The sequence below is a fragment of the Schistocerca americana genome, chromosome X (genome assembly GCF_021461395.2).
Source record: "Schistocerca americana isolate TAMUIC-IGC-003095 chromosome X, iqSchAmer2.1, whole genome shotgun sequence".
Lineage (NCBI taxonomy): Eukaryota > Metazoa > Arthropoda > Insecta > Orthoptera > Acrididae > Schistocerca > Schistocerca americana.
The window spans coordinates 142853883-142879110 of NC_060130.1; the positions used below are offsets into that span (position 1 = coordinate 142853883).

Consider the following 25228-nt stretch of genomic DNA (forward strand, 5'->3'; position numbering starts at 1 on the left):
TCGTCAAGCTAACCACTTATACCGGGTGATCAAAAAGTCAGTATAAATTTGAAAACTGAATAAATCACGGAATAATGTAGATAGAGAGGTACAAATTGACACACATGCTTTGAATGACATGGGGTTTTATTAGAACCAAAAAAGACAAACGTTCAAACATTGTCCGACAGATGGCGCTTCATCTGATCAGAATAGCAATAATTAGCATAACAAAGTAAGAGAAAGCAAAGATGATGATGTTCTTTACAGGAAAAGCTCAATATGTCCACCATCATTCCTCAACAATAGCTGTAGTCGAGGAATGTTGTTGTGAACAGCGCTGTACAGCACGTCCGGAGTGATGGTGAGGCACTGGCGTCGGATGTTGTCTTCCAGCATCCCTAGAGATGTCGGTCGATCACGATACACTTGTGACTTCAGGTAACCCCAAAGCCAATAATCGTACGGACTGAGGTCTGGGGACCTGGGAGGCCAAGCATGACGAAAGTGGTGGCTGAGCACACGATCACCACCAAACGATGCGCGCAAGAGATCCGTCTAGCAATACTTTGTTTTTTTTTTTTTTGGTTCTAATAAAACCCCATGTCATTCCAAGCATGTGTGTCAATTTTTGTCTCTCTATCTACATTATTCGGTGGTTTATTAAGTTTTCAAATTTATACTGACTTTTTGATCACCCGGTAAATTATAATTATATCAATCAATGTTGGATTATTAGTCTCATCCAATGATGACTGCATGATTGGGAAACATATATATAGACGGGGTGCAGTTTTCTCTAAAGTTTTCGGATTCATTCGCCGGTGAGACTTATGCTCAATAGAAGGATCTAATTGTAGGTTTATGCCCGTCCTCGATAATGAGTCTTGCTTATACGATCTCGCAAGCACCATCAATTTCTGAGACATACTTGGCCTTGTTCTTTCTGCTAGAGGTGCTACTTCCTGCAGGCTAGAAGAGCGTATCTGTACAGCGCAGGAGACAAACCGGCGCGTGTTGGATAGCTCACCCGAAGTAGTGCGAGGACTAAGCTACTCACTCTGTAAAGGGCTAACTGTTTTGTGTAGCGAGCCAACTCAAAATGAATCTTAATTTCGAGGAAGGCTGTGTACTGACGAAACAGTCATTCGCCTCGCATGGCTAACAGTCATTCGCAGCAGAATTAAAATCCTGGTCTGCCCATCCAGGTTTAGGATTTTGCGGTTCCTCTAAATCACTTAGGAAACATGTCATGATGCTAACTTTGAAAAGGACATGGCCGATTTACGATTGTATCCTTATCCTTGTCTCTACATCTACATCTACATGGTTACTCTGCAATTCACACTTTAGTGCCTGGCAGAGGGTTCATCGAACCATTTTCATGCTACTTCTCTACCATTCCACTTTCGAATGGCGCGTGAAAAAAGGAACACCTAAATCTTTCCGTTCGAGCTCTGATTTCTCTTATTTTATTATGATGATCATTTCTCCCTACGTAGGTGGGTGTCAACAAAATATTTTCGCATTCAGAAGAGAAAGTTGATGATTGAAATTTCGTAAATAGATACCGCCGCAAAGAAAACCGCCTTTGTTTCAGTGACTGCCACCCCACCTCGCGTATCATATCAGTGACTCTCATCCCTCTTGTGCGATAACACGAAGCGGGCTGCCCTTCTTTGCACTTTTTCGATGTCCTCCGTCAATACTACCTGGTAAGGATCCCACACCGCGCAGCAATATTCCAGCAGAGGAAGGACAAGTGTAATGTAGGCTGTCTCTTTAATGGGTTTGTCGCATCTTGTAAGTGTTCTGTCAACAAAGCGCAGTCTTTGTTTCGCCTTCCGCACAATATTATCTATGTGGTCTTTCCTATTTAAGTTGCTCGTAATTGCAATTCCTAGGTATTTGGTCGAATTGACAGCCCTTAGATTTGTGCGATTCATCGTATACCCAAAATTTATCGGATTTCTTTTAGTACCCATGTGGATGACCTCGCACTTTTCTTTGTTTAGTGCCAATTGCCACTTTTCGCACCATACAGAAATTCTCTCTAGATCATTTTGTAATTGGAATAGATCATCTCATTATTTTACTAGATGGTAAATTACAGCATCATCTGCAAACAATCTAAGGGGGCTGCTCAGATTATCACCTAGATCATTTATGTAAATCAGGAACAGCAGAGGGCCTATGACACTACCTTGCGGAACGCCAGATATCAGTTCTGTTCTACTCGATGATTTGCCGTCTATCACTACGAACTGTGACCTCACAGAGAGGAAATCACGAATCCAGTCACACAACTGAGACGATACTCCATATGCATGTAATTTGATCAATAGTCGCTTGTGAGGAACGGTATCAAAAGCCTTCTGGAAATCTAGGAATACGGAATCGATCTGAGATCCCTTGTCGACAGCACTCATTACCTCATGGGAATAAAGAGTGGTATGTTGGACAAGAACGATATTTTCTAAATCCGTGTTGGTTATGTATCAATAAGTCATTTTCTTCAAGGTGATTCATAATGTTCGCCGGCCGAAGTGGCCGAGCGGTGAAAGGCGCTACAGTCTGGAACCGCACGACCGCGACGGTCGCAGGTTCGAATCCTGCCTCGGGCATGGATGTGTGTAATGTCCTTAGGTTAGTTAGGTTTAAGTAGTTCTAAGTTCTAGGGGACTTACGACCACAGCAGTTGAGTCCCATAGTGCTCAGAGCCATTTGAACCATTTGAACCATTCATAATGTTCGAGTACAGTATATGCTCCAAAATCCTGCTGCAAATTGATGTCAGTGATATGAGTCTGTAACTCAATGGGTTACTCCTATTTCCTTTCTTGAATATTGGTGTGACATGTGCTACTTTCCAGTCTTTAGGAACAGACCTTTCGTCAAGTGAGTGGTTGTGTATGATTGCTAAGAGAGGCACTATTGTATCAGCATACTCTGAAAGGAACCTGATTGGTATACGTTCTGGGCCGGACGACTTGCCTTTCTTAAGTGATTTGAGTTGTTTCGCAACACCTAAGATATCTACTTTTATGTCACTCATGCTAACAGCTGTTCTGGTTTCAAATTCAGGAAAATTTACTTCATCATCTTTCGTGAAGGAGTTACGGAAAACTGTATTTGGTAACTCCGCTTTAGTGGCACCATCATGGGTAACATATCCGTCGCTATCGCGCAGTGACGGTATTGACTGTTTTTTGCCACTGGTGTACTTTACATATGACCAGAATCTCTTAGGGTTTTCTACCATATCTTGAGACAATGTTTCATCGCGGAAACTATTAAAAGCATCTCGCAGTGACGTCCGCACTAAATTTCGAGCTTCCGTGAAAGTTAGCCAATCCTGGGGATTTTGCGTTCTTCTGAATTTGGTATGCTTTTTTCGTTGCTTCTGCATCAGTGTTCTTCTGGCCCCAACTAGGCCCTCTACACTGAGGTGACAAAAGTCTTGGGAAACCTCCTAATATCGTGCCGGAAACCCTCTAGCCCGGCGTAGTGCAGAAACTTGACGTAATATGGACTCAACAAACAGTTGGATATCCCCTGCATAAATATTGAGCCATGCTGTCTCTATAACTGTCCATAACTGCGAACGTGTTGTCGGTGCTGGATCTTGTGCACGAACTATTCTCTCGATTGTGTCCCATAAACGTTCGGTGGGTCGCCAAATCTTTCGCTCGAACTGTCCAGAATGTTCTTCAAACCAATCGCGAACAATTGTGGCCTGGTGACATAGCACAATGTCATCTATAAAAATTCCATCGTTGTTTAGGAACACGAAGTCCGTGAATGGCTGCAAATGGTATCCAAGTAGCAGAACATAATCAGTCGGACCAGAGGACCTAGTCCATTCCATGAAACACAGCTCACTCCATTATGGAGCCACCACCAACATGCACAATGTTTCACATGAATCATCTGAGTACAAATGACAGCTCCACTTTTTATACCTTGTGGTATATGCATATCAATACCCCATGGCTTTTGTCATCCCTGTGCATACTGTGCAAGTTAAACGCACCATACGGCGACTAGTGCACTCTGCACGTTGCGTCGTTGGAAAAGAGACAAAATCACGACTCGTCTGACCATCCAGACATCTGCTGTGCAGTTTCTATGTTGTTTGGTCCACTAAAGACGTGCTGCTTTTTGTTTAAGGGTGATCAATGGTCTTGTGTGAGGAACGTGACTCCAGACGTTCGTTTCACGGAATGTTCGTCCGGAGACGCGGCCACTATTCTTACGTCATATTATACAACTGCGACAGGTAGAGACATTGGACAGTCCGTGTTGATACAACAACGCACTTCAGCACGGCGTTGTCACGGTCCCTTCAAAAGCAATCGCTCCTTTCATTCTGCTACGAGCACGCTCGACTCATTTTACTGCGCTGATTCCATAAGACTGACTGGCACATATACAGCACTTTGCTGTCAGCGATGGAGAATTAGACGACGGTGCCAGCTTGAAACCATCTGGAGCATTCTAAAGACACAAGTGTGCTCTTTCAAGCGTAGTGGTTAATATTTTGTCTGGTCATCTTAGTTTCTAGTATGGTGGAAGAAATGCAGGGAAAAATCTTTATTCGGTTTGCGATAGGCTTATGTAATCGTGATTTTAGAATGATAAGCTGAAAAAGTAGTGAAGCTTAAAAAAATAGTGAAGTTTCTGTGCCAATGATCTTCCATCTCAGAGGCCTATGGCAATTCGAAAAACGTGTTGACATTAGTGACTGTGCTGTCACACCGACACTTCTACTTACCTTCTCTGACAGTATTCCTTATGACCCGAACTTTTGGAATGGCTTCAAGAAGCGTACCGTCCTCCTCTGTAAAAAAGAATGCTGTTGTCATAACTGTCATCTCCGCAATACGCAGTTAAGACAGTCTATAGTGAGTGTGTGTGTGTGTGTGCTTACCATTGTCACTGAAGTCGTCTACAAGCAGTATTTCCTCCAGCAGCTCGGCGGGTGTGCGGTTGATTATGCTATTATGATAAAAACAAAAAGCCGTTACAATAACGATGACATAAATGTTGGAAAGAACAGTTTTTAGCAGCGTTATGCAAAGTGTATTGTCGAGCACTACGCGTTTCCAGAATACTGCTTCAGTATTTGGGATGTTTATGAAGCAGTCCTGAAAGTGGATGTCGAAGTAATTCAAAGACGAGCTACTAGGGTCGAAACACGTCAGTATAGTCCACAGGAGGGAACTTAAATAGGAATATTAGGTATTATTAAAACAAACGCAACCAATCACTTGTACCTTTTGTTGATGTTACTTCACAACGAATAACTAGATTCGAATGGACAATCACTCGCTGCAACATACGTCTGTAACAGGTTTGTCCAGTAGCATGTGGTAATAGCCGTCCAAAGTAGTTCTATGACGTGTGCCGGAAATTCGAGAATGGTCGCCTTCAGTCTGCGCAAAACACCCTAAAAATGTAGTGAGAACAGTTTCCTCCTCATAAGAAAAAATACTGATACAGATATACAGCACGATAAATTGAGCGGGCACGCTAATAAGCCGAAGTGTACGGCAGTCAGCACGAGCTTTACATAGTGTTCACATATGATAAAAGACCTCTTTGCTCGAGCCTGTTTCGTGCAGACTCAGTAAGATAATTTTTGTACCAACGTCACTCGTCCGTAATGTTACACCGAAAACGACATAAGGATAGCTGTTAGTACTAGATACAAGACAAACCTCTGCAAACGTCGCGTCTAGTCATCTGAAAATCTGCATATATGCTCAAGAAGTCACCGCACAGTAGATATAGAGGATACTTTGTGCCACCATTAGCTAGCTTCTGTCTTCTTCCATTTGCCTAGAGAGGAACAAGAAGAATCTCGATACCCGTTCTACTCTCTGTCTTCTTAGTCTCAAGATCCCTAAACGAGGTACGCGATGAAACAGCTTACTGTTGTGCAGTTTGCCTCGAATACTGATTCTCTAAATTTACCCAAAAGAGTTTTGCGAAGCAACTGTCGCCTTTCTTTCAAATATTCCCGCTTAAGTTCCTCCGTGCAACGTGGTAGCCCTTTGTATGGGCTGCACCGACCCGTTGCGATCCTAGCAGCCCCTCTGTGAATTTGTTCATTACGATTCTGTAGTTCTCGTGAATTGGTAACACTAGTGTTTTGTATGCTGTTTCCTTTATACACTTGTGAGCCAAAATAGTATGACCGCTGCTCACCGCGATATAGAATACCGCCTCGAGGCGTTGCTGGTACGTGGCCCGGTAAGGGAAGCGTACAAGCGGAGCAAACATCAACATCCTAACCGCAATACGGACCGCAAATGGGGAAATCCACCAACGTTAGTGGCTTTCACAAAGAGCAGATTGTTATTCCCACTGTCTGGAATCGAACTTGTCGGAAACGCCGAAGCTGAACGTTTGTTGGCGCCCACTGTCTGGAATCGAACTTGTCGGAAACGCCGAAGCTGAACGTTTGTTAGCGTACTCATAGTGCACATCTATGGGAATCCTGATGTCTAATTCCATTGGGAACCGTGTGAAAAAAAAATGGCTCTGAGCACTATGGGACTTAACATCTGAGGTCATCAGTCCCCTAGAACTTAGAACTACTTAAACCTAACTAACCTAAGGACATCACACACATCCATGCCCGAGGCAGGATTCGAACCTGCGACCGTAGCAGCAGCGCGGTTCCGGACTGAAGCGCCTAGAACCACTCGGCCACAGCGGCCGGCGAATCGTGTGCACCACGATCGTATTATTGCCAATATATATTGAATAAATGGTATGATCGGTTATAAATATCGAAAGTCTTTATTTTACAGATAGGTTTCGGTCACTGTGTGACCATCTTCAGTGCTAAAAATACACAGGGACCATCAGACATGAGGATCTTAACACAAATGTGGTCCTGTTTATAACCACCATCAAAAAACTTCAGAAACATAAAACATATGCAAATGTACAGATACTCATTCAATAAATTTTTTCTGTGCTTGTGACCGCAATGTCAATACGCTAAACTAACGAAGTTTTGGTTCCTGTTGCAAGTTTCTTCAGGATGTTTTTGTTTACTGCTGGATGTTTCTTATATACCTGTAGAAGTGGCTATTACCTAATTCTGATAGACTGTTAAGGATGAAGGGATGGGATGTTAGAAGTCTTTATTGGTGTTTTTATTATTTCTTTGCAGTAATGCAAACACCAATTAAAACGTCAGGTTTCCACCAACGAAAAGAAATAATAAAAATACCAATAAAGACTTCTAACATCCCTTCCCTTCATCCTTAACAGTCTATCAGAATTAGATAACAGCCACGTCTGCAGGTATATAAGAAACAAAGTTTTCTCATTCAGCAGTAAACAAAAACACCCTGAAGAAGGTCACTTGCAACAGGGACCGAGACGTCGGTAGTTTTAGATATTGCCAATGTGGTCACAAACCCAGAAAAAATTTACTGGACGTGCAATGGCCGCGGAAGCCTACGTTTATATACAGATTCTCGTACGTACCAAATTATTCGAATGTTGTACGCTCATATCATAATAGCACAAAGTTTTCTATGAGTTGTGACATGTACCACGATGACTACTTCCAACAGATATCTTCACTTTTACTGCATACAATAATTTTTAAATTAACAGAGGGGCCTATCTCATAACCTTAGCAGTTGCCGATCCAACGTACGGTGAGCGTGTAGTTTACACAGCCAACTAACTAAGTTCAGTATTGCAAAACAAGCATCATAGTGCCCTCTATATTACAAAGTGTAGACCACGAAGACATCAAAAACAACAAATACCATCAACAGAAAAACCAAAGCTTAAATAAAACATAACCTTTAAAATAACATGACGACTTTTTAAGCGCAGTACAGCCACAATAAAAAGAAAAAAAAATACAATAAAGTTACCCCGTCTGACCCAAAGTACAAGATAAAATTTTATAGGAATATACCCAACTTAAAAACACATAATAGTTTTTTAAACGCAAATACAGAGAAGTTAACATCAGAAACAGCCTTTTTTACATTTAATCGATGTTTCCAGAAACATCGATTAAATGTAAAAACATTAACACTTTACAGTGGGACTTCACTCCCTCTTTTATCATACTCTAAGACTTGACCAACCTAATGAATGACATTATCAGCATATGTTCTTAACAAGTATTTACAAAAAGTAATAAAAAAATTAACAAAAATACAATAATCTCCCATATGACAATGGCGGTTATAAATAAGGCCACTTTTGTGTTAAGATCATGTGTGATGGTTATTATGTATTTTTAGCACTGAAGATGGTCACACGGTGACCGAAATCGATCAGCAAAGTAAAGGATTTGAATATTTACTACCGATTCTGCCATTTAACCAAAATACACACATCAAAAAAAGTTTTGCATCACCTCGGTTCCGAGATTTCCGGAACCTGTACAGAAAATTGGAATAGAGATCAACACAAACATCATTTCCGCCCTTTTTTATTGCTCATGAAAACCACACCTTGCATGTTGTACCACCATACAGCGAGACTTTCAGAGGTGGTGGTCCAGATTGCTGTACTCACCGGTGCCTCTAATGTCCAGTAGCACGTTCGCTTGCATTGATGCATGCCTGTATTCGTCGTGGCATACTATCCACAACTTCATCAAGGCACTGTTGGTCCAGATTGTCCCACTCCTCAACGGCGATTCGGCGTATATCGCTCAGAGTGGTTGGAGGGTCACGTCGTCCATAAACAGCCCTTTTCAATCTATCCCAGGCATGTTCGATAGGGTTCATGTCTGGAGAACATGCTGGCCACTCTAGTCGAGCAATGTCGTTACCCTGCAGGAAGTCATTCACAAAATGTGCACGATGGGGGCGCAAATTGTCGTCCATGAAGACGAATGCCTCGCCAATATGGTGCCGATATGGTTGCACTATCGGTAGGAGGATGGCATTCACGTATCGTACAGCCGTTACGGCAACTTCCATGATTACCAGCGGCGTACGTCGGCGCCACATAATGGCACCCCAAAACAGCAGGGAACGTCTATCTTGCTGCACTCGTTGGACAGTGTGTCTAAGGCGCTCAGCCTGACCGGATTGCCTCCAAACACGTCTCTGACGATTGTCCGGTTGAAGGCATATGCGACACTCATCGGTGAAGAGAATGTGATGACTCTCCTGAGCGGTCCATTCGGCATGTTATTGGGCCCATCTGTACCGTGCTGGACGGTGTCGTGGTTGCAAAGATGGACCTCGCCGTGCACGCGGGAGTGAAGTTGCGCATCATGCAGCCTATTGCGCACAGTTTGAGTCGTAACACGACGTCCTGTGGCTGCACGAAAAGCATTATTCAACATGGTGGCGTTGCTGTCAGGGTTCCTCCGAGCCACAATCCGTAGGTAGCTGTCATCCACTGCAGTAGTAACTCTTGGACGGCCTGAGCGAGGCATGTCATCGACAGTTCCTATCTCTCTGTATCTCCTCCATGTCCAAACAACATAGCTTTGGTTCACTCCGAGACGCCTGGACACTTCCCTTGTTGCGAGCCCTTCCTGTCACAAAGTAACAATGCGGGCGCGATCGAACTGCGGTATTGACCGTCTAGGCATGGTTGAACTACAGACACCACGAGCCGTGTACCTTCTTCCTGGTGGAATGACTGGAACTGATCGGCTGTCGGACCCCCTCCATCTAAAAGGCGCTGCTCACGCATGGTTGTTTACGTCTTTGGGCGGGTTTAGTGACATCTCTGAACAGTCAAAGGACTATGTCTGTGATACAATATCCATAGTCAACATCTATCTTCTGGAGTTATGGGAACCGGTGTGGTGCAAAACTTTTTTTGATGTGTGTATATTCTCTATGGAAATTGGATGAAGGCCAGAGAAAACACGAGTAGGTGGTAAGTCGTTGGACGTCCACGCCTCAACGGAGGCTTGCCCGCTATGTACGGCGACGATCTGTTCTTAGGATGATCCGACGACAACGTCACTTACGTTTGCAGTGGGCACAGAACCCTCGAGATTGGTCCGTGGATCAATGGAAACGTGGCGCCTGGTCGGAGGAATCATATGTGTTGTTAAACCAGGTTGCTAGTAGTGTATGGATTCGCTGTCATCTAGGAGAACAGCTACTTGAAACACGCACGGTATGACGGACGCACAACGCTGGGGGCAGTGTCATACTATGGGGGGCCTGTGATAGTAATGGAAGACATCTGTAGACTACGTGAACATTATTTCTGTCCACCTGCGTCGTTTCGTGCTCGATGTCGTCCCCGACGGCGATGACATCGGAGCAGCAGGATAACTGTCCGTGTCAGAACGACAGAATCGTGCTATAGTAGTTTGAGGAGCATGGTAGTCAAGTCATGTTGTCATTATGGAGAAAAAATTCGTCCAACATGAATCGAATAGAACACGTCTGGGACGCCATCGGGCACCAGCTAAGCGTCAAAAAACCACCAGACCGTAATTTATGGGAACTACGTGACCTTTGCGTAGACATTTGTTGCCACATACCTTCCGAAACCTACCGAGGACTTTCTGAATCCGTATCACGCATATTCGCTGCTGTAGTGCGTCCAAAAGGTGTACCAACTGGCTATTAAGCAGGTGGTCGTAACGTTTTGACTCGTCAGTGGAGATCCACGATACTATCCCGACAAATGTGCCTTCCATTCAGTTTCCCTTTTGTTGATTTTACGCGTTACTCTCACATCGTGTCGCTTTGTAGTTTGGCCCACAGATAAACAAAATACCTGTCACCCTCGTAAAGAGGCCGCAGAACGCTTTGGAGGGCTGTAGGTGGTTCATAATTGCTATTAGGCGGTGATGTGACCCTACAACCCCGACGTAAGTCTTATCAGTGAAGTCGTGTGTATGCGCCAGTCAGCTGTGTGTAATCAGCGAAGTAAGATGACCTGACATTGAGACGTGACAGCAGCCATGAAGTTTGTATGTGCCCATGGCAACACCATGAATTACGTCGCCAGATTTGTTGATTTATTAACGCGAACTGTCCAACGTGTGTACGGCGTAGGAACAGAGGTCGTGAAGAGATTCTAAGCGACAGGGATTGGTGACTAGTGACAATCCGTACCTAACCCAACAGTAATTGCTGTTCTCAATGAATACAGGTCCATCTCAATCAGTTCCCGAAAGAATGTTACGAAAGGAAGTGCATGCAGTAGACAACTGGAACAGGGTTCCTCGCAAAAGGCCGTTGCTCACAGCGATATATGAAGGTCCGCGCCTTCAATGGGCGAAAAAACACAAACTTGACGATAGGTGACTGCAGGCAAGTTGTGTGGTCCGAATAATTGTAATTTTATCTCTTTTCCGAATGATACAAGCTTCCGCGTGCATCGAAGGCCCTACGACGGGTTTAACTAGCAGTGTGTGGAGGCTGTAGTTCAGACCGCAGGTGGTTCCGTCACGTTTTAGGGTGTTTTCCGTACCATGACTTGGGCCCACTCATCCAAGTCACAGTGAATATGGACCAGGATGTTGATTTCAACATTCTCAAAAATGGCTCTGAGCACTATGGGACTTAACTTCTGAGGTCATCAGTCCCCTAGAACTTAGAACTACTTAAACCTAACTAACCTAAGGACATCACACACATCCATGCCCGAGGCAGCATTCGAACCTGCGACCGTAGCGGTCGCGCGGTTCCAGACTGTAGTGCCTAGAACCGCTCGTTCACACCGGCCGGCTTCAACATTCTCGATAACCAGATGTTGTCCTTGCTTCCGCATTTTCATAATGACTATGTCGTGGACATTTCTGTCTTTCAAGATGACAACACCCGTGTTCACAGGGTTTCACACATTGGTTGCCGGTTTGACGAGTACTTAGGTGCCATATCGCACATCGACCGGCCTGCTAAGTCATCCAATGCTACTAGACAGTGAATACGCGAGTCTATTTGGAAAATCGGGAGAAACATAGCAATCGACGTCCCGCAGTCTGGCAGCTTTGCGGGATGTAATCATCAGTGAGTCCCTTCAGCTTGATGTGGCATGTTGTTGTTTTGTTCTTCAGTCCTGAGACTGGTTTGATGCAGCTCTCCATGCTACTCTATCCTGTGCAAGCTTCTTCATCTCCCAGTACCTAGTGCAACCTACATCCTTCTGAATCTGCTTAGTGTATTCATCTATTGGTCTCCCTCTATGATTTTTACCCTCCACGCCGCCCTCCAATACTAAACTGTACACGAAGAAATTTGAGGACTCTCTTCCCGGCGAAATCGCGGCCACTATCACGGCTAAAGGTAATGGTATACGGTATTAACTTGATGACTACTGGGGGTGGTTACTTTTTTGCTTGCTGTGCTTATTTAAACGAAGTGAGAGGCTTTTGAAGTTTTCCACTGATCTTGAATTAATGTCAACATATCCACCATTCGGTACACCCAGTGGAGATACTACGTCGCTCTTGATTTACTTCAGGTTATCTAGCGGCTACACTGTCTTGTGGCCGAAATATTGAATTCCGTCTTCTGCAATTGCTTCACTACAATTCCTCCTTTCAGTCACTGCAGGAAAGTCGAGATCGCAGATATTCAGATATCGTGGAAGAGAAAATTATCTGTAATTGTGGCCAGAGGAAATATCTGTGGACCTGATGAGCTTCTTGTATGATTCTTTAAAGATGACGCGAAAAAAACTGCTAACACTGTATCAGAAGTTTATCGTAGGTCGCTGGAGTAACACACGACTGCAAAAATGCGCAGGCTGTACCCGTTATCAAGGGGGGGGGGGGCACAGGGCAGATTCACATAATTATAGACCTTTATTGCTGTCGTCAATCTGTTATAGAGTTATGGACGCGATAGATTCGAGAACATTTCTCCGCACAAGCGACTTATCATTTGGCGCCCCCCCCCCCCTCTTTTTTTCTCTCTCGTACACTGTGACCTGCGTCAGTTTTCACAACTGTGATACGCACTATACACACACTTTACGCTTGCACGCCTGGCGCCCGTTTCAGTTTGGCGCTCCAAGTGGGCCCTACTAGTTGTGATACTTCTTCTGCAGAAATCTTACAGTTGTTTCCCCTTCCAGTGTGGCACCCCAAGAGGCGGCTTTCGTCGCTTGACCTCAAGACCTGCCCTGGTTATGGAACACACTACATACTCACGTATATTTTTGGAGAACGGTAATCTCCTCTGTAGGAATCAATATGGATCCACAAACAGAGACCTTGGGAAACTTTGCTCTCTTTGTCCGTGAATACGTTCCATACTTTCGCTTCGTTAAAAAAAATACAAACTTATCAAGTTTCGGACCAGATTTCCAACTACTGGTTCCAGGACTTTTAAGCAGACAGAACTCAACACGTGGTTGTTAATGGGATGAAGTGGACAGATGTAAAAGCAATTTCGAGGACGTTATAGGGCCGCAACTGTTTACAGTATATGTAAAGGATGTAGTGGATAATGCTGGAAGCTCCATGCGAATAATGCTGAAGCTGCAGCTCCAGGAAACTTTAGCGAAATACAGGACGACTTGTGGAGGATCGATAACTGGTACACTGAGTGGCAGTCGATGATCAACGTGAACAAATATAGCGGTGTACTCAGCCGGCCGCAGTGGCCGAGCGGTTCTAGGCGCTTCAGTCTGGAACCGCGTGATTGCTACGGTCGCAGGTTAGAATCCTGCCTCGGGCATGGATGTGTGTGATGTCTTTAGATTAGTCAGGTTTAAGAAGTTCTGAGTTCTAGGGGACTGATGACCTCAGATGTTAAGTCCCATAGTGCTCAGAGCCATTTGAACCAACCCGTTGTACTCATAAACAGGCGAGCTGGCCAATTACGCTGTTCTCAGTAACTGACTGGAAACAGTACCAATCGTAAAATACGTAGGAGTAACTGTTCAAAGCGAACTAACAACGACCACATAGACTAGCTGTAGGAAAAGCAGATGTCAGGCTGAGATTCATTGGAAGAAACTGCTCAAGACGGACAACATAGGCCACTTGTACGCAGAACGCTCAATTGCCAACTGTACTCGGAAAGTTACGTTGAAGTCGAAACTTCAGCAACTTCGTCAAACAGTTACAATTAAATGAAAGTATACTAGACAGCCAACGGAAGACAGGCTGTCCAGAGCAGCGAGAGCTCAGTCTTGTAACCTAATCTGACCGAAAGGGGAGAGCCGACTCTCTCAAGAGCACCCGTACAAGCCGAACACAGAACATTGCCGCCCCCACGACAGTGGTCGTGGTTAAACGTGGCAATCAGCAACTCGAAAACCGGTGGAAAATTCCCCTCTATTGCTGACGCAGTACTATCCCACCAATGGAGATACTTGGCGCCAATTTCTGCGACGATGTTGCTACGTCACGGAGCTATTCCCTAAGCAAGCCAATCACAGTTATGATTTTGCAGAAAACGTGGGCATTTTGCCCGCCAAGACTGCCTGGGAACACAAGTCATTCCCAAGCCTCGCTGGTAGCCCGCTAGAAAGAGTTTTTAGTAAGTTTCTGCGAAGTAACGGAATCTCTAGCCCAGCCGCTCCGTCAGGCCCCTGTGGGCGTGTCGCCGCCGCTCTTATGACAATGTTGGCGTCTGGAAAGCATCCACTCGACTCCCTCACACCCGTCGGCTTAACCCTTTCAAGACCAGCAGAACCCGCCTGTCACCGGAGCACCCGGGTGACGAGAGACGCTGCGTGGGAAGTCTGCGTGTGAAGGAATAGCGACTTTTCACCGCATGCAATTAGAGAGGAAAATCGAATTACTCAAAGATAGAAATATGAGAGGGGGCTCATGCCACCTCTCAGATGGTGAGAAAGAATTACTAACTCACATCTGCACATATATTTTTTAAAAAAGAAAGCTTACAAATATTCAGCATGTAGCCATATACACAAACTAATTTTCGATGTGAATGTAAATTGACACTTTCCATACCATTACGACTTATCGTGCAAATTATCCATGAAACACGAAACTAACTACCTAACTATTGTCTGGAACCGTTTTCGAAACATCACCGTTTCTTCAGTGTCTAGGTGGCAAACGGGTCCATACTTTTTCTTTCCCAGCACTTTCCTTTCAAGAACGTTAATGATGAAAATGATATCTCTGATAACACGTCCAATGAAAGTTATTTTTTTCTTTTCCATCTAACTTAATAATCTTCTCTATTCGTTGACTTCCCTTAAGACTTTCGCGTTGGGTCTTCTTCCCAAACAGCTTGTTTTTGTCATTTTTCTCTGTATCCACATTTCAGCAACTTCGGGTAGATTCCTTTCCAATCTATCCAGAGTCCAACTACCTATCCGCCATAAAATATTATGGTAGCTCATAGATATTCTATCTAGTATTCCACCACGAAATATTTCAGGTTTGTTACTACTGCACCAATATTTCTTGTCGCACCTGATATATTGAGAAATGCATCTTTATTTGGCGTCACATTAGTCCTTCCGTCTCTGATAACCTCGTCATCGACGGTACGTTAAAACCTAATCTTCCGTCCTTTTGCCTTACGTTAGTCACTGCAAAAGATATCACAAAAATATGCTCTTCAGTTCTATCCTTCTCCATTAAACAGTCCCATTGAGTCCATGCGTAAAGCCTGCCTGCGGTAGAAATTCGTGGTAGAAGATAGCGCTGTTGCGTGTAACACTGAAGCAAACTGATTATTAGGATACTGCATTGCCTGTGTTATTCAGAAATACGATCCATGCATGTCCGAAGGAAGAGGCACCGCGGTGACTACAGCCGTTATGAAATACATTAAATGTACTCGAAGTTTCGGACATGGACAACCATCAGCAGCATAATGGGATGACGACAATGAAAATTTGTGGGGGACAGGGACTTGAACTCGGATTTCCCGCTCGTCGAGAGCGGTCGCCTTATCATGTGTCTATCCAAGCACGAGTGACGCCACACCCAAACTTCCATATGTCGTCAACCATTTGTCTACATCCTCTACTCGTACATCCATTACGTATATTCCCGTACAGGGGAGACATTTTACTTGGAAGTCGCTTTCCCAGTGTCGGCGGGTAGATACGATATTGCAGTGCCTGTGTTATTCAGAAATACGATGCATAGTTCCTTCGGACATATACGCTTCACTGCTGCAAAAACAGCCGCTGAGTATTTCGTGTCTTTGATGGTGTAATTTCCACCGATGAGCCAAAACGTTACCAGTACATGTAGCTCTTCAGGCTTTCCCAGAGAGACGTTGCCATCTTGGAAAATTGCGTTTTCTACCGGTAATCCGCTTCTACCTCCACAATATTTGATCGTGGTCTAGTGGCTAGCGTTGCTGCCTCTGGATCACGGTGTCCCGGGTTCGATTCCTGGCCGGGTTGGGTATTTTCTCTGCCCAGGGACTGGGTGTTAGTGTTATCCCCATCATTTCATCATCATCATCATCATTCGTGACAGTGGCTACATTGTACTGCGTACACACTGGACTGTGTAAAAACTGGGACTTTGTACGGGCGCTGAGACCGCGCAGTTGAGCGCCCAACAAATCAAACATCATCATCACGATATTGGGTCGCGTAACTCGCAGTCTTCATCAGGTGCTCCCCGAGGCCTCAAGGAACCTCAGAGAGCACGCGATGAAGACTGAGAGTTACGCGATCGAAATACCCTGCAAGGACGACGTGGATTGTCGGCAGAAAACCCGATTTTCCTAGATGATATTACCAACGCCTGCTTAGTAGTGCGCAGGTTCACCTTTCGAACGTAGTACAGCAGCGATTCTGCGTGCTGGAGATTAGACAAGCCCTTGACAGGTTTCCAGAAGTGTCTCTCACCGGATGTTTACGTACAGCTCATGCAGTTCCCCTAAATTACGGGCCTGTGGTTTGCGGCCGCAGAGATGGCACCCGATAGCGTCCCTGATGTGTTATCGGGGTTCAGGTCAGGCGAATCTGCTGGTCCGAACATCAACGTCAGTTTACTATCGTGCCCCTCACACAGCTTTGGCACGATTCTGGCCTTGTGACACGTTCAGTTATCCCGCTGTTCAGATGCCATCGCCGTCGGGAAGAGATCAAGCATGAAGGGACGTAGGTGGTCCGCAGCAATGTTCATGTTCTTCACAGTTGTTTGGTGTCTTTGATTACTACTGCATGTCCCGTGGAAAGCCAGGTGAATGCTCCCCTTTAGCGAAATGCTGCGCCCATTGGCCTGCGACCGTTGTGCGGTGCGCGTTTCTGGAAGCCGGCTGATGGCGTACCCGGACACAGCGAATGACACGGTGTAACAATAAATGTGATTCGTGCGACACTTTTCCATTGATCCACGGCCCAATCTCAACGATACCGTGCCCGCTGAAATCGTAGTTGACAGTACTGTTAGGTCACAAAGGAAACACGCTTGAGTCGTCTACTGGGGAGCTCCATCTTCGACAATGTGCACTGAGTGGAGTGGTACGAAATACTTTTGCCTACACCAGGTATGTACACACATTGCCACCTATCCTGCTTCACACAGCGGGTAAGCCTCCCACCTCCACGTTCTGTGATGGGCCTAAACGTCCAATAATTTGTCGTCTAACTCTTAGTTTCACCGTCCTTCAGTCACTTTCCATAGATGCTGATGACAGTAACACGCGATCATCCGACCTGCTTTTCTATTTCCGAGTTCCTCGTCCCCGGGCACCAGCCATAACATTCTGTCATTCGTCAAAGTTCAGGTGCCCGTAACCCTAGCAACTCGTGGTGGTTGTGATTACAATGTTTTGGCCCATTGGTGTATAACCAAAGCGTTTTTCAGTTACCAGAATAGGATAGTAATCATAAGAACAATTTCATGAGTGCATGTTCCAAGTGGGTATATGGATGTTCCCTCTTTCTCTCATACCTCATTTTTGAAGAGTAATATAACATTCGAAAGAGCTCATGAACGCGACAGCATATGAAATTTCTAAACGCTTCCATTAGTCTGAGACGAGGGGAAGAAACTGGGATTCTTTTCGTAATTACTCGTACAGCCATTCAACTGAGCTAGTGCGGTAGTTAACGTTCGGAAGGAAGAAAATTGTGTGTAGTAAATGATTTATCTTCCAAAATTATCCAAAATGGCCGTACTATTTCTAGCTCATTGGCGGAGTTGGTGCTGGAGCGATCCTACTACATTCCGCAGATAAACCTTCCCTAAATAACTCCTCGAGCTCACAATCTTGAAGTACACAGAACTGCTTAAAAAATGAGACAGCGAAATGACGCGGGATGTCGTTACAGGGCCGCTCCTTGTCTCTATGCTGTTTTTGTCAACTGAGGTACATAGCTGTAATGTCAGAACACGAAATATTATAATTCCGCGAAATTATGAAAATGACATTACATTTACTGCTTTCAGGTTCTGCTTAAGTAGCTACACGGTTACTCCTAATGACTGCCAGTATCGTAGCTCACAGGAAAACTGTCAGCAATTCAAGGTAAACGAGAAAGTAGGAAGTTAGAGTGGGAGGAAAGTGTTTCGCGGTCGAAAAAGTAACTGGGAACAGCGAATGAAGCTCGCCAAAAGCTTCAATTCCAGCTTTCACTTAAGTTCTTCGTAGAGCTATTTCTTCTTGCTGTATCATATTACATGCTAAAGTTGCTTTTGTGTTTTAAATTCTAGTAGTTGCTCAGAAAAGTTTGAATCTTTTATGTACTGTGGTGTCTCCTAAATACCAGAAGGTTGCTTTTCGAAGACAATAACTTGTCACAAGCAGTTTACCTTAAAACGGTATGTAATATTTATTGTAGCTCCCTTGTCCTTCTCAATACTAAACTTGTTGTTACATGAAATACATAGGTAATGATATCTTCAAAACGAATGTATTAGTATATTTGTCAATACAGTCAGGCATGTAAACCTGGTTTTGTAATCCGACGGCCTCTTCACTGTTGTAAATCATTTGACTCACTACGGCATGGTCCAATCCAACATGTCGAAACCTACCCCGAAATTTTTCACGCAGGAAGAATACAACGAAAGAAACGCACTTCCAAAATTTTAGCTGATAAGGCGCACTGCACGTATTTTTTAAAAAATGTTAAAATTACTCATTTTTTCCGTACGAAAAACCGCTTATAACAGCAATTTGTACAACGCTTCCTGCCTAGTGCGTGACTCGGCGGATAAGCAGACGCAGCCGTGATAAGAGAACGTAGCGCCGCGTAGCGCTAAGTCCAAAGAGCACACTCGCGAATTTTAACCACTTAAACCATACCAGAAATGTCTCAAATAATCAATTTTTTGGGTAACTTCAAACTTGCAATTCATATCAACAGGTTAAGTCCCATAGTGCTCAGAGCCATTTGAACCATCCATCAGGCGGGACCTCATTTTATTGACATAAAACATTTTATAACAATACCTGTGGCACAGTTCTAATGATAATTTTCGAATAATAACGACGAATCAGTCTCTTTTTGATTTCCTATAGTTGTCACAAAAATGCGAAGTTTCTTTTGGAAGGCGAAAACAAACATTTTCCTTACACCAGACATGCCTGATAAAAGAAGAATTAACGCATTCAGGCACTCTACAGTAATTACTAGCGTTATTCAGATAGAACTAGAACTGGGTAGGAAATGATTCTGGTTTTGTTCTGCGTACCAGGCATACCTGACCAAATTAGTCATGCAAACTGACACTGCAGAAATGGCTGAAGTTAAGCATTAATGTACCGCTGATAAACCTGAAATGGCAAAGAGCTATCCGAAATTATATTCTCCTACATATTTTTGAAAAACGCTTTACGCTGCTCAAAATTTTTTCTGTCGAGAGGTTGAATTACATTATTAATTCCGGGTGGAATATGAATTTCTTTTCGTTGTCCTCCTAAATGCACAGGTATCATTATGTTCAGATCAAGAGTCCAACAAAAAGAATGAATTATTTCATAGAAACGATAAGAAGACTGTCCGCCTCCTGTAGTTGAGTGGTCAGTGCTACAGAATGTCAATCCTAAGGGCCCGGGTTCGGTTCCCGGCTGGGTCGGAGATTTTCTCCTCTCAGGGAGTGGGTGGTGCGTTGTTCTAATCATTGTTATTTCATCCCCATCGACGCACAAGTCGCCGAAGTGGCGTCAAATCGAAAGACATGCACTCGGCGAACGGTCTACCTGATGGGAGGCCCTAGTCACACGACATTTACATTTATATAAGAAGACTTTCAGATGTAACATTGAAAATTACTCTTTTGTATCTTTCCTGATCTTAATAAGTCGATTACAAGATTTTTGCAAGTAAACAGTCTTCGTTTTCTAATATTTTGTTCTAATTTGGCTTGATGTTGCTGAAGACAGATATAAAGCTGTGGAAACAGTAACCCAATGATATTTCTCATTAGCTCTGTTGTATGAGAATAAGTCACAGCGTTCATCGACCGCGCAAGTGATTGTCTTTTTTTCACTAGAAGTGATAAAGTGCGGTTTGCACGTAGTTCTTGCACAAAACGTAACTGATTGGCTTTGTACATCATTTTAGGGGATAATAAGAAGCTTCATTTTCACATCAGCTACGAATTTCTCTATAGTTTGACCTATTAATGACGTCTGCTCTTGAGGTTTACTTGAGGTACACTTCGCAATTTTGCGACTTCCTTTCCATATAATTTTCAGGTCGAGAAAGACTGCAAATCAGTAAAGTTCATATCACCTGGTATTCCGAGCGCCCAGCGTTTCGTCTCAATTTGGAAATTTTATATAAGGACAACACAAACACCCATGCCCGAGGGAGGACTCGAACCTCCGATGGGGGCAACCGCGCGAACCGTGACAAGGTGCCCGAGTCCGCGCGGCTATACCGTGCGGCCGTTGTTTCATAGATATCTCGCGAGCAGTTTTAAACCTTTCGAATAATTTTTTGTTCACTCTTGTACGAGTTTCATTTTGGCGCATGTTTCGTACTCCACGTAAATCTTTCTTCCATTTATACAACACATGTTGAAATTTTACGAAACGAAACTGGCTTTGCACACTGCCTAAGTTTATGCGTTTTCTCCCTCCTTCGTTTAATCAAAAGATATACAGCCTCCATGTTTGTTCTGGAGTTTAATTCGCACATCTTCGTGTCAACCACAATCGGTGTTTCTTCTAATGTTTCCACAATTTCTAATGAAATATCGACATCATTCAAATGAATGTCCAAGAAATTGACTAATAAATAACACACATGTAGGTCTTCAGCAGAAGTAAATGATTTCGACTGCATACCGCGTTCCTCTGCATTTGATCATTGTAAGGCTGAAAACATTAATTGGATTCCACGTTACTGTAAAATTCTGGAACCTGCACAAAGACAGGTGCAAGTATATATGAAGAAATCACAAAGAAAATTAAGTTTTATCTCTGTTGTTAACACTTAGTGATACCGCAAAAGCAACTGCTAATTGTTATGGATATTAAATGAGTTGCGAAACGAGTGAATGGTAACTGTGAAAAATCTGTTGTGTTAGAGGAACTATCAAAGGAACCTGGAATTCGCTTTACGAATTATGATCACGTTGTGCTTTGTTATCTGTTTACCGATGAGTTGTCAACGAATGATGTGTGGCCACCATGTTGCGCATGCTCTGCTTGCTACAACTACGGCAGCGTTGTATAGTTCTCCAGTCGCCCGGTGAGCTGTGATCGGCAATTTCTAACATTTTTAAACTAATAATTGCAGTGTGCCTTAGCAACTAAAATTTTGACAATATGTTGCTTTCGGTGTATTCTTCCTGTGTAAAAATAAGGGCAGGTTTTGACCTTTTGCATTGGACAATTATCTTATCAGAAAGAAATTATTTGTGCTCTGAGGTCTGTGAAAATGATACTCGATAGAAAACTGGATTATTTGTATGTAGATTTCGACATCGAAGCTGGTATTAAATTTGGAGAGCAGTAACTTACCTGACGACAGTCCTTAGGAGGGCCGAGCGGGCCTCGTTGTGGAAGGAAATCACTACGCTCGTTGTCTTGTCGCTGTCTATGGTGTATGTCATCTCTCTGCAACTAGGCAAACAAAACGCACAAGATGTAGCTCGGTAGTACCACATTGTAACGCAAAGGACAAGTTTAGTTACTAGAATGCGCAAACAATCCATCTCTGGTGTTGGCTGCAGCTGATTTGCAGCCAGACTCAGGAGAAGGATGTATGTTGGTCTTGTATTACTGTTGTGGCTGGACAAAATAATAAAAATATGGAAAATGAAAAATATATGGCAAGAGGAGTCACTTTCCCGAAGTAGTTTTATTACATATACACTGACGAGCCAAACCATATGACCACCTGCTTAACACCTTGTTTGTCCGTCTTTGAAAAGAAATACATCACTGATTCTGTTTATCAGGGATCCGATAGCTTATTAGTAGGTTTGTGGAAGTATTTGGCATTAAAAATCTACGCGCAGGTCTTGTAATTTGCGTAAATAACGGGTCCTTGATTTGTGTACGCGGTGACGGCGCGAGGTAGCGACCCAGACGGGTTCCGTTGGACTTACATCAGGCGAATATGATCGACGACACACCAACATGAATTCACTACAACGTTCCTCAAGCCACTATAGCACGGTTCTGGCTTCGAGATGCGGATAATTTTACTGACGAAAGATGAAATGGTTCAAATGGCTCTAAGCACTATGGGACTTAACTTCTTTGGTCATCAGTCCCCTAGAACTTAGAACTACTTAAACCCAACTAACCTAAGGACATCACACACATCCATGCCCGAGGCAGGATTCGAACCTGCGACCGTAGCGGTCGCGCGGTTCCAGACTGTAGCACCTAGAACCGCTCGGCCACCCCGGCCGGCACGAAAGATGACAGCGCCGTCGGGGAAGACAAAGCATGAAGGGATTCAGGTCGTTGGCAGCCGTCAGCGTGTCTTCGATTATTACGACAGGTCCCATGCTAGCGCAGGAGAATGTCTCCCGCAGCATAGTACTGCTGCCACCAGCCTGCGTCAGTGGCACGCTGTACGTTTCGAGCCGCCGTTCACCTCGGTGACACCGTTTGTGGAGACAACCATCGTGATCTGCGTAATAATAATCTGCCCTTTGTCAAAGTAACTTATCTCAATGGAGCTCTCCATTTGCAGCTCATATCTTCGCTAGGGTGATCTACCGCCCGTGTCTGCCCCGCTTACTCACTTTTGTTAACCGCGCCACATGCCCAAAACGCCGCCAGGCGGCATCCAACGTAGCGATGGGACTGAATGCTCCCTGCGGCGTCGAGGGAAACGGAGGCGGTCAGGAAAGTACACTATGTGATCAAAAGTATCCGGACACCCTAAAAAACAGACGTTTTTCATATTAGGTGTATTGTGCTGCCACCTACTGCCAGGTACTCTATATCAGCGGCCTCAGTAGTCATTAGACATCGTGAGAGAGCACAATGGGGCGCTCCGCGGAACTCATGGACTTCGAACGTGGTCAGGTGATTGGGTGCCACTTGCGTCATACGTCTGTACGCGAGTTTTCAACGCTTCTAAACATACCTAGGTCCACTGTTTCCGATGTGATAATGAAGTAGAAACGTGAAGGTTCCCGTACAGCACAAAAGCGTACAGTCCGACCTCATCTGTTGACTGACTGAGTGCGCCGACAGTTGAAGGGTGTCGTAATGTGTAATAGGCAGACATATATCTATCCAGACCATCACACAGGAATTAAAAACTGCATCAGTATTCACTGCAAGTACTATGACAGTTAGGCGAGAGGTGAGAAAACTTGGATTTCATGGTCGAACGGGTGCTCATAAGGCACACATAACGCCGGTAAATGACAAACGACGCCTCGCTTGATGTAAGGAGCGTAAACATTGGATGATTGAACCGTGGAAAAACGTTGTGTGGAGTGACGAATCACGGTACACAATTGGGTGATCCTATGACAGGGTGTGGGTATGGCGAATGCTCGGTGAACGTCATCGGGCAGCGTGTGTAGTGCCAACAGTAAAATTCGGAGGCGGTGGTGTTATGGTGTGATCGTGTTTTCCATGGAGGGGGCTTGCAATCCTTGTTGTTTTGCGTTGCACTATGACATCACAGGCCTACATTGATGTTTTAAGCACCTTATTGCTTTCCACTGTTGAAGAGCATTTCGGGGATGGCGATTGCATCTGTCAACACGGTCGAGCACCTGTTCATAATGCACGGCCTGTGGCGTAGTGGTTACACGACAATAACATCTCTGTAATGGACTGGCCTGCACAGCGTCTTGACCTGAATCCGATAGAACACCTTTGGGATGTTTTGGAACGCCGACTTGGTGCCAGGCCTCACCGACCGGCATCAGTACCTCTCCCCAGTGCAGCACTCCGTGAAGAATGAGCTCCCATTCCCCAAGAAACCTTCCTGCACCTGATTTATTGTATTCCTACGAGAGTGGAAGCTGTCATGATGGCTAAGGGTGGGTCAACACCATACTGAATTCCAGTATTACCGATGGGGGGCACCACGAACTTGTAAGTCATTTTCAGCCAGGTGTTCGGATACTTTTGATCACATTGAGTATGTAAGCAGAGCAGAGACGAATGGGGAATCATTCTAGTGACGACACAGTCCGAAAAGGGTTAAATCCACTAATACAAGCGATTTTCACAAAGGGCAGAAGGATATTATCTGGTGCCGGGGAATGAGTATCTCGGGAATGGCGCAGCTGGACGGTTATCCATATGGTACTGTCGTGAGCATCTATGGAAAGTGGTTGATGAACTGGGAAACCACAAGTAGGCATCAACGTGTTGGGCGCCCAAGCCACACGTGGACGTTGGAGGTTTGCCGTTACAGTAAAAGGAGATAGGTGGCGACCTGTGGCAGGAAATTGTAGAACACGGCGCTCCACAGGAGATGATTCCAACATGTTATCATGTTGGCCAGTGGCGGCCGGTTATCATACGCTAATACACTACTGCTCACTGTAAATACTGCAGAACAATTGCGCTAATTTCGCTTTGAATACGAGCCGGAAAGCGCACTAAAATGACGCCTTTTCTCTTAGATTGCGTGCTGGTACGCAAATAAAATGGATGAAAGCATGTTTTGTAACACTCTTCCCGTGATAACCAGAAACCACTATTGAGTGCTGAAATGATTGTGAGCCGCTCTATGATCAGCTCAGAGGAGTGATGCAGCTGTCAGTTTTCGACTATGCTTGCTCTGATGTGATGTTTACCTACCAGCACTATGAGTGCTACGTTCGTCACATCACCTGGTCAGTAAGAGGAATTTTAGAGGAGCAGTTTTTGTAATGGCGCTATGGTCAAACGTATCTTCTGTACCTATGGATGGGGAAAGCATGCCACCGGCCGCT

At 44.5% G+C, this 25228-nt stretch overlaps 1 protein-coding gene across 1 annotated transcript in view; it reads right to left on the reverse strand.

The window, feature by feature from the left end:
• Positions 1-25228, reverse strand: part of LOC124556526 (polypeptide N-acetylgalactosaminyltransferase 16-like) — a 582211-nt gene that overhangs the window by 104285 nt on the left and 452698 nt on the right. Inside the window, exons 3-5 of the mRNA XM_047130482.1 lie at positions 21828-21929; positions 4910-4977; positions 4754-4819 (exon numbers count right to left, since the gene is read on the reverse strand). Coding sequence (XP_046986438.1) covers positions 4754-4819; positions 4910-4977; positions 21828-21929 — 236 coding nt within the window. The remainder of the gene's footprint in view (positions 1-4753; positions 4820-4909; positions 4978-21827; positions 21930-25228) is intronic.